This window comes from Seriola dumerili, unplaced genomic scaffold, assembly GCF_002260705.1.
Source record: "Seriola dumerili isolate Sdu_G_001 unplaced genomic scaffold, Sdu_1.0 BDQW01000113.1, whole genome shotgun sequence".
Classification (NCBI taxonomy): Eukaryota; Metazoa; Chordata; class Actinopteri; order Carangiformes; family Carangidae; genus Seriola; species Seriola dumerili.
Genome location: NW_019174368.1, coordinates 1 through 15052, shown reverse-complemented (window position 1 = coordinate 15052; position 15052 = coordinate 1). Strand labels below are relative to the sequence as shown.

The following is a 15052-nucleotide window of genomic DNA, read 5'->3' as shown; positions in this document are numbered from 1 at the left end:
TTATCATCATATTCTCTGAAAAATGAGCCAAAAATCACAAATTCTGCCAGTAGGGTTTAAACTTTAATAGAAAATAGATAGATATGTACTAATAATAAATAAAAAATGTAAATTCCTGAGTTTCAATACGTAAAAGACTTCAAGCTGTCATTGATGTTAAAGGGGGCAATACACGGTATTAAGAACTGGGGTATGTAAACTTTTGATCAGGGTCATTTGGGTAGTTTCTGTTGTCATTATGATTTAAAAAGAGCAAACACAGTTGTTTGATAATAAATGGCTTCACCCAACCACTAACCATGAGTGAAAGAAAGGTTTTTGTGTTATCATTCATATTCTCTGAAAAATGACCAAAAAATCACAAATTCTGCCAGGGTATGTAAACTTATGAGCACAACTGTAATTAAACAAAGAGAAGACATACAACAAACAGCTAGCCACACAAGAGTACATCTGCTGTATGTAAATGACTCAGTGGGATGAGATGTTTAAGTTTTATAAACTTAGAAAACAATTTATATGTTTGCGTGGATAAAAGGCGAGGATAATTAGTTTCAAACCACAAGTTTTCCATATGTAAATGCAACTAGCTAGCTAACGATTTTCAGCTGCTTAATGAGACTCATGACACATGACATTCGTCCACTGTGGCAGGCTAACCTACACCACAGGATAAAAAGTAGGTCTCAGCTGGGCCACAGTCAGTGTCTCCTTGGAGGCTGTGACCTTGGTGCACTCCATTAAGACACAAAGAAATGAAAGCACGCGCGCACACATGCACGCACACACAAAGAGAGATGTCAAACGGAAATCATTATTCCATTTCAGCTTTGAACAAGACTTTTATTTCATAAAATAAAACTTTGAGCACTAAGAAGGAATATTTCCGGACTCAGATCTATAGAAACCACTTTATCTTGTCTGTTAGTGGCAAACTGTGAGACCTACTGTATATACTCGTCATATGTTTAGAGACGATTTATCCATGCAAAGGTCACTCTTATAGGTAGAGACATAATAAAGCTATTGGTCTACACTTCTAAGAGTTAAATTAAGCATTTAAACACACTGCATGACACCTGTTTAGACAGACACCATTTATCACTTATCTGACACCATCATTTGTACAGTTAGGTTTTTAGTTAACGCTGCCATTCTTTGCAGTGTAAAGGTCTGTGGGTACAGACCTGCGGCTGGGTGAGGACGGTGCTGCTCTCATGTACCTTGGAGGAGAATAACTGAGCGAGCGAGAATCTCTCAGAGAATCAGCCGGCACCCTCTGAGGCCTGGCGGGGCTGAGAGGAAAACACAAGTGTCAAAGTTTCAACGCAGTATAGTTAACCATCCAATTCACAAAAATCTCAAATAAGACTGATATTTAAATAACAGTTGGAGATGTTGTCAGTACAACAAAAATGTCATAATAAAAACAAACTTTTATTCAGATTTTGTTCCGTGATAGCAGCTATAACAACAGTATCATGTGTTCAGTGACAACTACTACCTATGCAGCTTTACTGAATGCACTAAGTATGTGTGAAAAAAACAAAAAAACAAACATCCGTCGTAATTACAAATGTTTCAAGTCAACTGCATAGAACTGATCCTGGCTGTTAATTTATTTTTCCGCCTTGCACCAAAAAAGATTAAAAAAAAAAAAGAATAAATAAAAACTTATTTGATTTTGATCAATAAGTATTTTCACTCTGTAATTCAAAGGATCCTCAAAACTCAGCACCAGAGCTGGTGACATTAGTCTTCCTCACAGCTTTGTCCTATTTTGAATCAAGTGCTTCCTTTTCCCACATTCATTAAATGAAGTCATGTTTGCTTCCTTGAACCATTTCAGCTCAGCCATTTTTTCTTTTAAATAATAATTTAAATAACATATGTCCTTTTCTGTTTTTGTGACCCAAACCACAGAATTTACTTCAAACATCTGTCACATAAAAGTGAAAGTGTTTTTTCTCTTCTTACCTCTTGTTCTTTGTTTCCTTTTCATCCTCAGATGAGGATGATGATGAAGGAGAGCTTTGAGCTTTGGTTGTCTTCCTGTTAAAAAGGAAACAACATAGTAAACAGGGTAACTGTTAATATCTAGTGTGTAGTGACTGATTGATCTGCGGAACAGTTGTTTTATTTGATCATAAAAAATGAAATGCTGTAATAGCTATTTGGTAACTCATGCTCATTCCCCATCTCCTGCTTACCCCTTTCCTTGCTCCACCTCAGAGTCAGAACTATCTGAAGAGGAGGACGAAGATGAGGAAGAGGAGGAGGATGAAGAGGATGAAGAGGAGCTGGAGCTGGTGCTCCTGCTGGCTTTCTTTTTTGCATTTGCCTCCTTGCCATTCACAGCGCTCTCATTTCTGACTGTTTGCTCTGTCAGTTGAGGGGCTGCCGGTGGTGATTGCTTCCTGCTTGGACCCCGTGACGGCGGTTTGGTGTCTGGTTGGCTGCTAGCCGGAGCCCTTCTGGAGGTTACATCAGAGCGCCTGGACTCTGATTGGGAGCCTTTTCTACCTGAGGGTGGAGCACGGGATGAGTCTCTGGAAGGGCCCTGAGAGGAAGAAGAACGACTTTTCTGCTCTCTGTCCTCTTTCTTCTCGTCCCCTCGGTCTCTTCTCTGGTCTTTCTCTGCTAAGGGTTGTTTGTCTTTCCTTTCTCGTGGCGGTGAAGGTGAGGATGAGGAAGAAGAGGAGGAGCTGGAAGAAGAAGATGATGAGGATGACCTGGCGGATTGGGGAACATCTTTTGGGTGTGGATGCTCCTTTTCCCTTTCCCTCTCTTGTTCTACCTCCCTCTGCCTGGTCCTCTCAAGTTCCCTTTCTCTCCCTCTTTCTCTGGAGAGGGAGCGACTGCTTCTCCTTCGCCGCTGTGGAGACGGAGAGCGACGGGACCTGGAAGACAAAAATATTGACAACAGTTGATTTTCAGAAATGCTGCAAAATGCTAAACATAATTCGTTAAGTTTTATTTAAAGAATATGATTTACACTAGATCAGTCAAACATGGGATAAAATATCTAAATTTTCAAATTTTCATAATAAAAAAAACAGCTTTAATTTACATTGAAAAGTCATTTTTCACTTACTTTTTTTCCTTTAAAATAATCTGGTACAAAGCTTCATAAACCAGTCGATAAAAATGAGTGACATTTGCGCTGTTTAATGGTGTCCGTTAACTTAAAGCCTTAAACTTTGAATAGGTACTACTCATAGGTGTTATTTGGGGCACACAACATGTTACAGGTGTGTAGTAAATGTAAGATCCTCTGAGGGAGATAAGGTCCATGATTTCATAAAATCACCCACTTTTTTGTGAACTTAGTAATGGCTGAATATTGAGTGAATGGTAGTCAAATAACTTCAGTGTAAATGATTACATATAGCACTCTTTGAGGGTTGTGAGGTGCATGCATTTTTTGTCCTACCTGCTAGGGGGGCTTCGCCTCCTTGGGCTTCTAGACCTGGACCTGCTGCGTCTCCTTGGACTTCTGGATCTGGATCTGCTCCTTCTGGCAATCCGCTCACGTTCTCTGTCCCTCTCTCTCTCTCTCTCTCTCTCCCTCTCCCTGTCCTTCTCTCTCTCCCTGTCCTTCTCTCTCTCCCTCTCCCTCTCCCTTTCCCTTTCCCTTTCCCTATCCCTTTCCCTATCCCTCTCTCTCTCTCTGTCTCTCTCTCTGTCTCTGTCTCTGTCTCTGTCTCTGTCCCTGTCCCTCTGCCTCTCTCTCTCTCGTTCTGACCAGGCCGGAGGAGGAGGAGGAGAAGCTCTCCTGGATCGGGACGGGGGTTCCTGATACTGCCTTGGTGGAGTGCGACGGGCAGGGGAGGTGGTGGTGGTTTTCTGGGGCGGAGATCGTGACCTCCTGGCTGAGGGGCTAGATCTCGCAGGCCTCCGGGCTGCGTCCCTGTCCCTCCCGCTATCCCTTTCCCTGACTTTCGCCTCCGACCTTGTTTTCTCTGCTTCAGCCTCAGACCTGTTGCTCCCTCTGCTGTTGTCCACTCTGTTGGGTGGGGAAGGTGGTGGACTGGGACTATCCATTTGTGTGGGGCTGTATCGCTCCTGACCTTTTGTTCGGAGCGGGTAGTTCTCTGCAGGAGCTCTGTGAGTAGGTCTTTCCCTATCGCGTTTGTCTCCTCCATCCTCTCTATCCTTCTGGGATCGTCTGGGTCCGTCGCCCTCAGATGCAGAGGCGGAGCTTTCCTTTCTCCCATTGGCTAAATATCTTTGAACTGCAGCTCCAATGGCAGCTGGTGCATTTTTCACAGGGCTAGCTTTTTCCCTCCCTGCTGACCCAGCTTTCTTCACCTTGCCCTCATCTTCAGAGGATGAGGATGAAGAGGAAGATGAAGATGAAGAGGAGGATGAGGAGCTATCACTGTCACTGTCGCTGCTGCTACTGCTGCTGCCGCTACTACTGCTACTACTGCTGCTGCTGCTGCTGCTCTCTTTTCTTTTCTCGGCCTGTTTCACCCTCTCATCTCGTTTGTCCTTTCTTGGAGGGCTTCTCGTCTTCTCCTGCCTTTCACTCGCGTCTTTCTCCGCAGGTCCAGGTCCATCTTGTCTAATTTCTGCAGGTATTCGAACGGCCTCATCTCTGTTTCTGCTGCCTTCTTGACCTCGCGTTCTGTTTTGTTCCCCCTGCTTGTTCAGATGCCTGTCCCTCTCCTTTGTGTTCTCTCTGTCTTTCTCTCTTCTCCTCTCATTCTCCCTTTCTCTTTGACGCCCATTGGTGACAGGTGAGTGAGAGGCGGGTGACAGAGAATCTCGAGACAGGTGACCATCCTTTCTCCTGTCATTTTTCTGTTGGCGAGGAGACACCTCCCTCTCCTGTCTCTTCCCAGTGTCTTTCCTGTTGTCCCTTTCATTTGGCGCCCTTGAGTGTAGATCTCTCTCAGCCCTGCGCTCCCTCTCTCCACTCCTCTCCCTCCTCACTCTCTCCTTTTGAGGAGGAGGTGAGGGGGATGAGGAATCGTGTCTTGTCTTTTTGTCCTGCTTATTCCTGTCTTTTTCCTGCTCAGTGTCTCTGCTCCTTTCCCCCCTAATGTCCTGTTTAGGTGGACGAGGAGGAGGAGGAGGAGGAGGGGGAGAAGGAGATGAGGAGGAGTCATGTCTGGTCCTCCGAGGAACAGTCTCCTTTCCTTTGTCCTTCTTTTCTCTGCTTCTTGAACGCCTCCCTTTCTCCATGTCTCTGCTCCTTGAACGCCTCCCTTTCTCCATGTCTCTGCTCCTTGAACGCCTTCCTCTCTCCCTCTCGGTTTCCCTGCTCCTGGATCGCCTTCCTTTATCCATCTCTCTGCTTTTGGAGCGCCTTACTCTCTCTCTTTCTTTTTCTTTGCTTCTTGAACGCCTCCCCTTCTCCCTCTCATTTTCTATGCTCCTTGAACGCCCACTTTTCTGCATCTCTCTGCTCCTGGAGTGCATCTCTTTCTCGCTCTCCTTCTGTTTGCTTCTGGATCTCCTCCCTTTCTCCCTCTCCCAGCTTTTTTCTGCCTGTGGTGGAGGAGAAGGGGATGAGGAGTCATGTCTCCTCTTGGTGGCAGTCTTCTCCTTCTCACTTGGTCGCTCTTTTTCTCTTTCAAGATTGGACCTCTTCTAGATGGTGGAGAAAAGATTTGTAATTTTACATCCAAAATATTTATACACAATATGATATATCAGTTCATTTAGTTTGGGATAATGTGAGCAAAAGAAATATCCAACTGAAAGTTTCTGACTGTTATTGGATCATGCAGCCAGCCTCAGCCTTACCATGTCACCTCCCTGACGGAGTGGGCTGTGCTCCTCATAGCCCCGTCTCCTCCTGTCAGGGGATCTCTCCCTCCTTCCATCATCAGCTTTTCTTGCAGTTTGGTCCGGTTGACGGGACCTCACTGGAGCTGGAGACTGGCTGTTAATATCACAGGGGGAAAAAATGTCACAGATACTGTGAACTGCCTGGATTTTGATCAGGTTCATCTCAATCCATTCCTATAAAGGGTTCAGTATGAGTCAAATTAACTATTTTGGAGGGCACTGCCAAACCAGAGAGGAGCGAGACAAGATGCAATTACAGCACAAATGTGGACTGACCCCCCTACGACTGGTTAAATGTCATAAACTGATCTACATGTTCTGGAGAATGCGCTGTTACTAATGTTACTAACATTTCCTGCAGGGGTGAAAACCCTTTGTGCTACAATACTGGTACCAGACAAACCAATAATTATCCACAACTCTGGAGACCTGCAAGTCTTTAAAGGATGCTGCACTGTGCCCTTGCAGCACAGTTCTACCATTTTTCCTTCCAACAACATAAATGGTTTTAACACTGCACAAAAATACTTTTTTTTTAGAATTTGTGAATTTATTTAACACTGTAGAACTGGTTCAGATGCTGTTTAACGATCCAAGTACTTCTTTTGAATTTAAATGTACTGATTTATTCATTGGCCTTGACTTGACAGAATTTTTCTAATAAAAAATGATTAATTTTTGTGTAGCATTTTCATGAGCAATTCAAGGTACAATATACCTGTTTTCTGATGCACTAAATCATCCAGTTTTAATCCCAGCCAGACATTTCAGCCCTAGTATTTTTCCATGGGCACAGATATTTGTGAATAGTCATGCATCAAACATTACTTCATAAAAATGAGATGGGTTCACCTCATCACATACCTGCGAGCAGAGCTGGAGGAGACGCTCCTGTGTCGTGCCACCTTTGCTTTTGGAGGACTCGTACTTTCACTATTTTTCCTTTTCTTCTTTGACACCTTCTGTTTCTCATCTGAGGAACTTTGAGTTGATAAGAGATCGGGGTGAAGAATGTTTACAAATGAGGCTGCACATGAACTCATGCATTCAGCAACAATGACCCAAACTGTATTCCCACTTTGTTAGAAATGTACAACTACAATAACAGCTACAGTTGTCAGACTACAAAACTCATCTACTTTCAATAACATTTCATATATAAAATAAATTGCACCAGCACTGAAATAAAGCAATGATTCTGTACTGATTTTGTATAAGGCAGAGGAGATATGATAGACAGTCTGATTAAAATACACCTACCTATCTTCTTCCTCTGTCTCCTCTGATGCCTCACTGAAAGATAAAATTTTTCAGTTAACAATCACTGTCAATGTAAACTCATTAGGTGAAACATTAAAAAAAAAAATCTGGCAGTGGAATACCGTTTCTTTTTCTTCTTTTTGGATTTCTTCTTCTCTCTGCGAGGAGAAGGGGATGGACTCTCTGAGCTGCTGGGAGAGGGAACAAAAACCGGTCAAACCCACCTGCAATAGTCAGTACCTTATCTGGTCTTATCAAGTTCATTTTCTCACCTGTCTCTGTTCTTGTTTTTCTTTTTCTTCTTCCGACCGTGTTTCTTTGGGGGAGAATCTGAACTGTCTGAATCTTCCACCAACCTGAGAGAACAAGGGCAACACACCTCAAGTCAGGAAGAGAATTGATGCCGGGTGATGAATATACATACTATCACACTGTGACTGAGTGACCATACTAACTACAAACTGGTGAACTTTATAATGCTTTTCCAAAACAGTAGAACTGTGCGCTGAGCAGAACTGTCGTTGTGATTGTGACACAAGATTAACTTTACTCCATGAGTTGACAAATGGTGCCTTCTACAGAGCTTCAAGCTTGTGATTAGATGAACTTCAGTCTGGTCTGAGAATGGATGACATCACTTGGACAACCCTTATGTAACAGGCCCTGCGCACAACTGCATTTTTACACAAAATACCTCTGAAAAATATTAAGTGAAAGACAGTTCACTACAATGGATTATGTAACTCAAGCAGACTTGAAATATGTCCAAGTTTATTTCTCAGAATATTTGCAGAATCACAAACCAGGGACTGCCTTGAAGGTAGAGAACCAACCTAATATTTCCTCAAAAAATGGTCAGTATAAAAATTATACTCATTTTGGAATCATTCTCCTTACAATGACCATTAAATCAGGAGAAAAAAAAAAAAGAAAAATCACATATGTTTGTGGTAGTGATGGCACACTCACTAAAATACCCTTGAGCAACACACATAAGATGGTATTTTGTACGTTGCTTTTGATTATGTTTGTATTGATGATTTCCTGATAAACATTTTTTTACACATGTGCCATCACTAATTATACACCAGCTGTTTTTTTTTTATGCCTTTAGCTCATCTTTAGCATTGTAACTTTTCATGAGTGAATCATGCTGCACTTGTCTGTGTTAAAAAAAGAATCTGGGTTATATATTTTTATGGGATCAGTGTGCTGTCACTACCACCAACACCTGTGGATTATTTTATCTAATATGTTTATCTCGCAGTTACCCATAACTCTAACTGTGCAGTTTATGCTTTATGCAAACCTCTTTCACAGTATATCAAATGTTCTTTTCATCTTTTTTTTTTTCCTCAAAATCAAGGCTGGAAAACACTGACAATTATTTTTAACCAGTGTCCAGCTCTTACTTTGCTAGATCGGAATTTTAAAAAAAGAGCCATTAATTCGATACATACAACAGCAGCGGGTGTGTTTTGTGCTTGTCCTACTCACGTATATTTCTGCTGCTGCAGCCTCTCTCTCTCTAAACGTTCCTGTTCTCTCTTCTCCTTCTCTCTCTCCTTGCGGTCAGCGTGGAAGGAAGATCCATCCACATAATCGCTGGCGATACCAAAAGCAGCACGAAGACGGTCGTTCTTCTGCTGGTTGGCAGCAGCCAGGGCATGAGTCTCTGTCACCCTGAGAGAGAACAAACCAGAGAGACTTCTGTTACAACACTGCAATATAAACCAATGAAATGCTCTTAGTATTTTAAGTAAAAGGACTAACTAGATACTGCTATCAGTTGAGGTACTCTACACATAACCTAGTCACAGCAGCCTTTCATTTTAACAAAACATTCTTTAAATGGAGCCATGTAAAATTTAGGTTGTTTGACTGCGGTGTACTTACGTTGGTCTCTCGGTGGTGGCGGGGGCTGGCTCCTGCTTTTCCTGCAGCATCATGCGGAAACTGTTCACCTTCTCCTCAATCTCCTCAGCAGAATATCTGACCGTCCAAACAGAGAAGAGGATTTAATGTTGTACAGAAGTCAACCTGATATAGATGATACCATTTTTCTTTTCCCACACCATGGCAGACCGAATTTGGCATTTTCACTTGAGAATTAACTGATACAATTAACTAAATTTTCAAAACAGTTGTTGACAAATTTACTGATGAATGTATAATTGACCGACTAATCATTTCAGATCTGGTGAATTTATTGAAAACATGAGTACAACTTGGGTCAGATTAGTGAAAACCTGTGTATTATGGGAGCATGGGTTATGGGTCTTTTTTCTTTTTCTTTTTTTTTTACCCTTGCTCCTCCATCATGTCTTGTAGCTCGGCACACTTGACCTCCAGCTGCCTCTTCCGTTGGTGCTCCAAGATGTCAGCATTGGGCTGCCTATTGAGCTGACTCTCCAGCCTCTCCCGGTCCTTCTCATCCCGCTCACCACCGCGCTCATCCCGCGGCCGTTTGACCCGCAGGCTCGACAGGTTTCGCTGCACATAGCCATTGGTGCCACTGCCCCGCGGAGTTGTCAGGCCAATCCCATTGTACATGGCTCTGCAGAAATAAAACAGAGGCACACTAAGTGTTTGAAAAGACAACCGGATTTAAGCTCCATCACTCCTTAATATTTAAAGCTTCTGGTAGAAATATAAGGTAATAATAAATTGTTACATGAGCATTAGTCAATGTCTGTTTCCTGCAATCCCATTTCATCCACTATTTTTAACACTCATCTTTGTGAGATGAAGGGTGTAAGTCATCTTTTACATAAAGCTTAGATGGTTGACCATTTCTATGTAAAAGTCTAGACTACCAACATTCAATAATATTTTTTCTTAATACAGCCATTAAGATATTCAGGACTTGGACATCACGTTAGCACACGTTTTCTACAGACATGTCTGTAAAATAAAGAGGAGAAACGGACCACCAAGACGAAAACCCAGTACCATTGACTTTTAAACTTTTAAAATCTGATGCATTTTAAATAAAACAACAATTGAGCAAGCAAAAGCAATCGACACAAGTGTCTGCAGTTTTTCCACTTTGCCACTTTAAAGTATTGTCAAATATTAAGGGACTTCCTATTCTAAAATGGCTGACATAAATAAACTAGTGTAGAGGTTCAAAACCATTGGGCTGATTGTATTTTGAAGTCGAAACTACATGGAAGTGGTTAACGGAAAGACCTGTAATAAAACAATTATTAAAACATGAACACAATTATAATTCAGGCGGCATTTTGTTGACACAGTTCTGTGCTAAGTGTGGCCCCGGTTTCTCGCAGTTGCTGAAGGGCTTATGGAAAATTTAATGGATCTCTGTGACTCTCCTCGCGTCTAAACACACATTCTTATTCATATTTTGAGAATTTATTCATGATAAAAACATTTTGGTGCGCATTAACACGTGCGCCAGAACAGGCCTGTTGCTACGTCTGTATGTAAAATAGCAATTTTATGATGAGTAACGCCGAGGTAGACAATCAGATTAAGTATTAGACTCATAAACTTTAGCTGACGGATCTAAAACTTGCTCCTGTAACACTCAGTTTGTTTAACAACTTAGTATATTTAACGCTTTATATTTCTAAAGGCCCCACCACACTTATGCGTAGCGCACAATTCCTGTCTAAGCTAGCTAGCTAACGTATTTGTTACGTACCAGTGTTTTCTCCGGGAGCGGAGATAAAATGGTGTCTGAGAGAATTTGTCGATAAATAATATCTCGTAGAATCAGACGCTGAAACTGACCTTATGATAACTGTGTATTCACAACTGTGAATGATAAAGAAATAGAACTAGATAGCTTTCAGCTAGCTGGTCTGATCTCCAACCACAGGAGGAACGAGATGAAAACCGAGTGACGTCATACGCACGGAACGTACGTCTAAAGTGAGATGCATTCAGGGAAAAACTGTAGAATTAGCACCGGTGGTTTTAATCTGAATTACAGTGAAAATTTTGTTAATGTAAATTGTTCGCAAGAGGAAATCTCAGCATGTTTCGAGTGGGATGGTGTAACCATAAAAATCTTATAAAAAAATATAAAGAAAATACTGTGTAGTACAAGTATTGTACAAGTATTGTACAAGGCTAGATTATCAAATCAACAATTTCTATGATGTGCCATTTTGACATTTTAAGCATTTAAAAACAGTTATGGTCTAAAATTTTGACATTATGTAAACACTAAACAACACAATGAACTGCTATTTGGCTGTATGGCATTCACATGAAGTCCCCATCCAATTTGTATCACTTATTAAGTGATATTTGATAGATTTACAATGCTTGGTAATTTTGGGAAGCAACATGTTCCAGTCGGGAACCGAACCGGACACCTTTGGACCAGCAGCTTCCTATGCCATACTCTAGTTAAGTGCCTTGTTTGGTCATATTTCTCAAACTAATGGAGCGTAAACTGTGTCCAATAACTTGTGATGGGCAGCAGAGACACTAATGACTATCAGTTCACTTAATTTCTCTCAATTTCTCAACCCCCCCCCCCCCCCCCGTCGGTAGAGCATGAGACTTCTTAGTCTCAGGGGCGTGAGTTCGAGCCCCACGTTGTGTGATGTTAGGTTTTTAAAAAGGAAGGATTCCGCACAAGAATGGGAAACAACTTGCAAAGCACTCTTTCATTCTGAGAGGGCACATGTGAGTACAGGAATTCGAAAGTCCCTCTAGGCATGGATGGATATGCTTCATCACACAGCAGGAATCTGAGGACATAAAACTAATTCAGAGCATAAGACAGCATAAACAATTATTGAAATTCGCTCAATAATTTCGTATTTTACAGGGCTTGGTGGGGAGCTATCACTCTTAATCGCAGGGTCACGGGTTTTGAATCCAACTTTGGGCGATTAACACAAAATTTTGGACAATTAACCAAGTGATGAAATTTACTTTAAGAAAGTGCATTTTGTATTTTTCACTATATGTTACATTGATCTTCATGGTTTTTTCATCTGCCTGTAAACTCCAGCCATCAGTTTCTTGAGATTCTTTTCTCTTCCTGTGTATATTCCCGGATTAAAGTATACCTTTGTCCTGATACTATGTGTTTTGTAAGCAATGTTTTGACGTGATGTATTTTTCTGTCTCACTAGGCCGATAGCAGTCAGTCGGCTATAGCGTGAGGACTACTTCAATCGTCGTGGGTTCGACCTCCACGTTGGCGATATAGGTTTTTAAAAAGGAAGCACAAGAGTGGGAACAAGCTGTAAAGGGTACTTCATTTTCTGACGAGGCTAGCTGTTGAGTACAGGAACTCAAAAGGCCCTCTAGGAAATGGATGTGCTTCATCACGATCATTGGCTATGCTGCATAGCTCAACTATCCGCAGTATTGGTTGAATGTTAGCGCAATAATAGACAAGTGCAATTTAATCTCACCACATGCATTGTATAGGATAGCTTGGAGAATTGTCAAAGGCTATCTTCTGGGAGTCCGTTGTTTGAAGGCACCATGGTGGGAGTTGGAGGTTTTAATATATGCACAATAACAAAAATCACACACTCTTAATCACAGGGTCACGGGTTTGAATCCAACACTGGGCAATAAATTAATTGAACTCTTGGACAATGTAACCAATTGTTGAAATTTTGTTTAACAAAAGTGACATCATGTATTTTTCATTATGTCTTTATACATTGAATGTCATGGTTCATTCATCTGCCAGTAATCTCCAGCTATCAGTTATACTCTCGAGATTCTTCTCATTCAGTATTAGGGATAATCTTCCTGTGAGATGGTTTGATTAAAAGCATACCTTTGTGTCCTGAAATATGTGTTTTGTAAACAATGTTTCACGTAGTGTGTTTTTGTGTGACGAGTGGCGCTGGCTACGCAAGCTGCTGGTCATCATAGACTGTATATAAAAATGGACGCTAGTGCTACCGGGGCTGAAAGTGAAGCCAACGCGGAAGTGCTTAATGTGCAATACACCTGAGGTTCCCAGGGGCTGGACTCCACCTCGGCTGCATATATCCCCACGCCCTGGCCCCCAGCATCAGTACCACTTGCCCCACAGTACAGCAGGACAGGCAGTGGTCAAGAGGAAGTCTGCAGCTTAGAGGCAGTTGTTCCCTCAGCCGGCACCTCCACCTACATCTGCCACATTGCCTGTTGTCCCCAACCTCAGCCATGTCATCGCTCCGTTTATATTTCTAACCCCACAAGTACCTGGAGCCCAACAGATCGCTCCTTCTGGCCCGGTTCCCTCCCCACCACCTGCCTGCAGGGCTTACACCCGGACAGTTGAAAAGAATAAATGTAGTCAGTGCCACCAGCCCCGCAATAAGGAACCTGGTTACAGTCAGTATTATGGACACATATACTGTCCCCAAAAAGCCAACATGCCAGTTGATCAGTGGATGGAGGAGATGTGGAGGAAATGGGCAGATAAAAAATAGATTTGTGACATTCTTTGTCTCTATGTGTACATAATGTAAATCGTTTTAAAAGAAAAAAATTTCTTGTTATATTTTAGTCTTATTCTAATAGTTTCCTAGCCTTATTTATCTTCTATTTTTAGTTCATTTATTATATTTTATTTATTTTATTTTATACACTTCTTATTATGTGTGCTATAATTATAGGTGTGTGTGTGTGTGTGTGTATGAGAGGGAGAATTAAGGTGTGAAATTTGTAATAAATTTGCTATATTTCTACAGAAGTATCTTTCACTTATTCAAACACTAGCATATAATGAAAATACAACAAAGGAACGGAATAGTATTTCAAACAGTTCCACATTGCATGAAAGCATGCAAACTAATCAGTCAGAATTACATTGTTGCAGTACTTTCAATACTTATTGTATTCATTGGTCAGAAATTTAAAAATAAATATCAAATATATTCTAGCCAAAAGTAAATGCAAAACGTATGTGTCTAGGTGTGGTGATTTTTACAAATATTTCTTACATTGCTATATAAAGTTTATTATTATTCCATTATCAATAATAAAATTTTGACATTATGTAAACACTAAACAACATAATGAACTGCTATTTGGCATTCACACGAAGTCCCCATCCAATTTGTATCACTTATTTAGTGATATCTGATAGATTTACAATGCTTGGTAATTTTGGGAAGCAACGTGTTCCAGTCGGGAACCGCACCGGCGACCTTTGGACCAGCAGCTTCCTGTGCCATACTCTAGTTAAGTGTCTTGTTTGGTCATATTTCTCAAACTAATGGAGCATAAACTGTGTCCAATAACTTGTGATGGGCAGCAGAGACACTAATGACTATCAGTTCACTTAATTTCTCTCAATTTCTCAACTTTTCTTCTCTTTTTCTTCATTTTTCAACTCCCCCCCCCCCATACAGACTATTTTTCCCCAGGGTTCCCCAGCTTCAGATTCAACCTGCTGTAGTCATAGACTGTATATANCAGCTTCAGATTCAACCTGCTGTAGTCATAGACTGTATATAAAAATGGACGTGGTCTCCGGGGCTGAAAAGTGAAGCCAACGCGGAAGTGCCTTAATGTGCAATACCACCGAGGTTCCGCTGGGGGCTGGCTCCAAAAAACCCAATACACACTCATTATAAAAACACCAACTTCTCTCATGAAATACTCAGTCGATGAATTTTTTCCGGAACTCATTACTGTGTGATGGGCTAAATTCACACTTCTTGTTCAGTGTTCTGGTGGTCCATCTGAAAATAATCACCAAATTAATTAAATATTAGGCCTTAAGATCAGGTATTTTGGGGGGCGTGGCTGTTTGATTGATATACCTGGTCTGCAATGATTGATCAGATGACGCGCCAGGCCTGGAGGTCGATCACCGGAGGATCAGTCACCGGAGGAGAGCTTGGGTCGTGAGCGTTTCGTATTGAATCAGTTGTGTGGAATATTATTTTTCTCAATATTTGTCGGTGGAAGAATAATTTAGCACTGACAGTTTTGCTGTTAGCTATTTAGTTTAGTTAGTTCACAGTAATTATGGCTCATTCTTCGTCACTAACAA

The 15052-nt window shown here is 41.5% G+C and overlaps 1 protein-coding gene across 3 annotated transcripts in view; it reads right to left on the bottom strand.

Moving 5' to 3' along the window:
• Positions 1–10907, bottom strand: part of LOC111223766 (serine/arginine repetitive matrix protein 2-like) — an 11721-nt gene extending 814 nt beyond the window's left edge. The window contains exons 1-13 of one of the 3 annotated variants that reach the window (XM_022748028.1): positions 10727–10907; positions 9365–9616; positions 8956–9051; positions 8557–8742; positions 7332–7415; positions 7182–7250; positions 7060–7092; positions 6664–6780; positions 5755–5893; positions 3434–5598; positions 2211–2900; positions 1978–2052; positions 1188–1295 (exon numbers count right to left, since the gene is read on the bottom strand). In XM_022748028.1, coding sequence (XP_022603749.1) covers positions 1188–1295; positions 1978–2052; positions 2211–2900; positions 3434–5598; positions 5755–5893; positions 6664–6780; positions 7060–7092; positions 7182–7250; positions 7332–7415; positions 8557–8742; positions 8956–9051; positions 9365–9612 — 4010 coding nt within the window. In that variant the 5' untranslated portion in view covers positions 9613–9616; positions 10727–10907. The remainder of the gene's footprint in view (positions 1–1187; positions 1296–1977; positions 2053–2210; positions 2901–3433; positions 5599–5754; positions 5894–6663; positions 6781–7059; positions 7093–7181; positions 7251–7331; positions 7416–8556; positions 8743–8955; positions 9052–9364; positions 9617–10726) is intronic. The other 2 variants (XM_022748030.1, XM_022748029.1) reach the window with 2 other exon arrangements.
• Positions 10908–15052: the final 4145 nt, after the last annotated feature.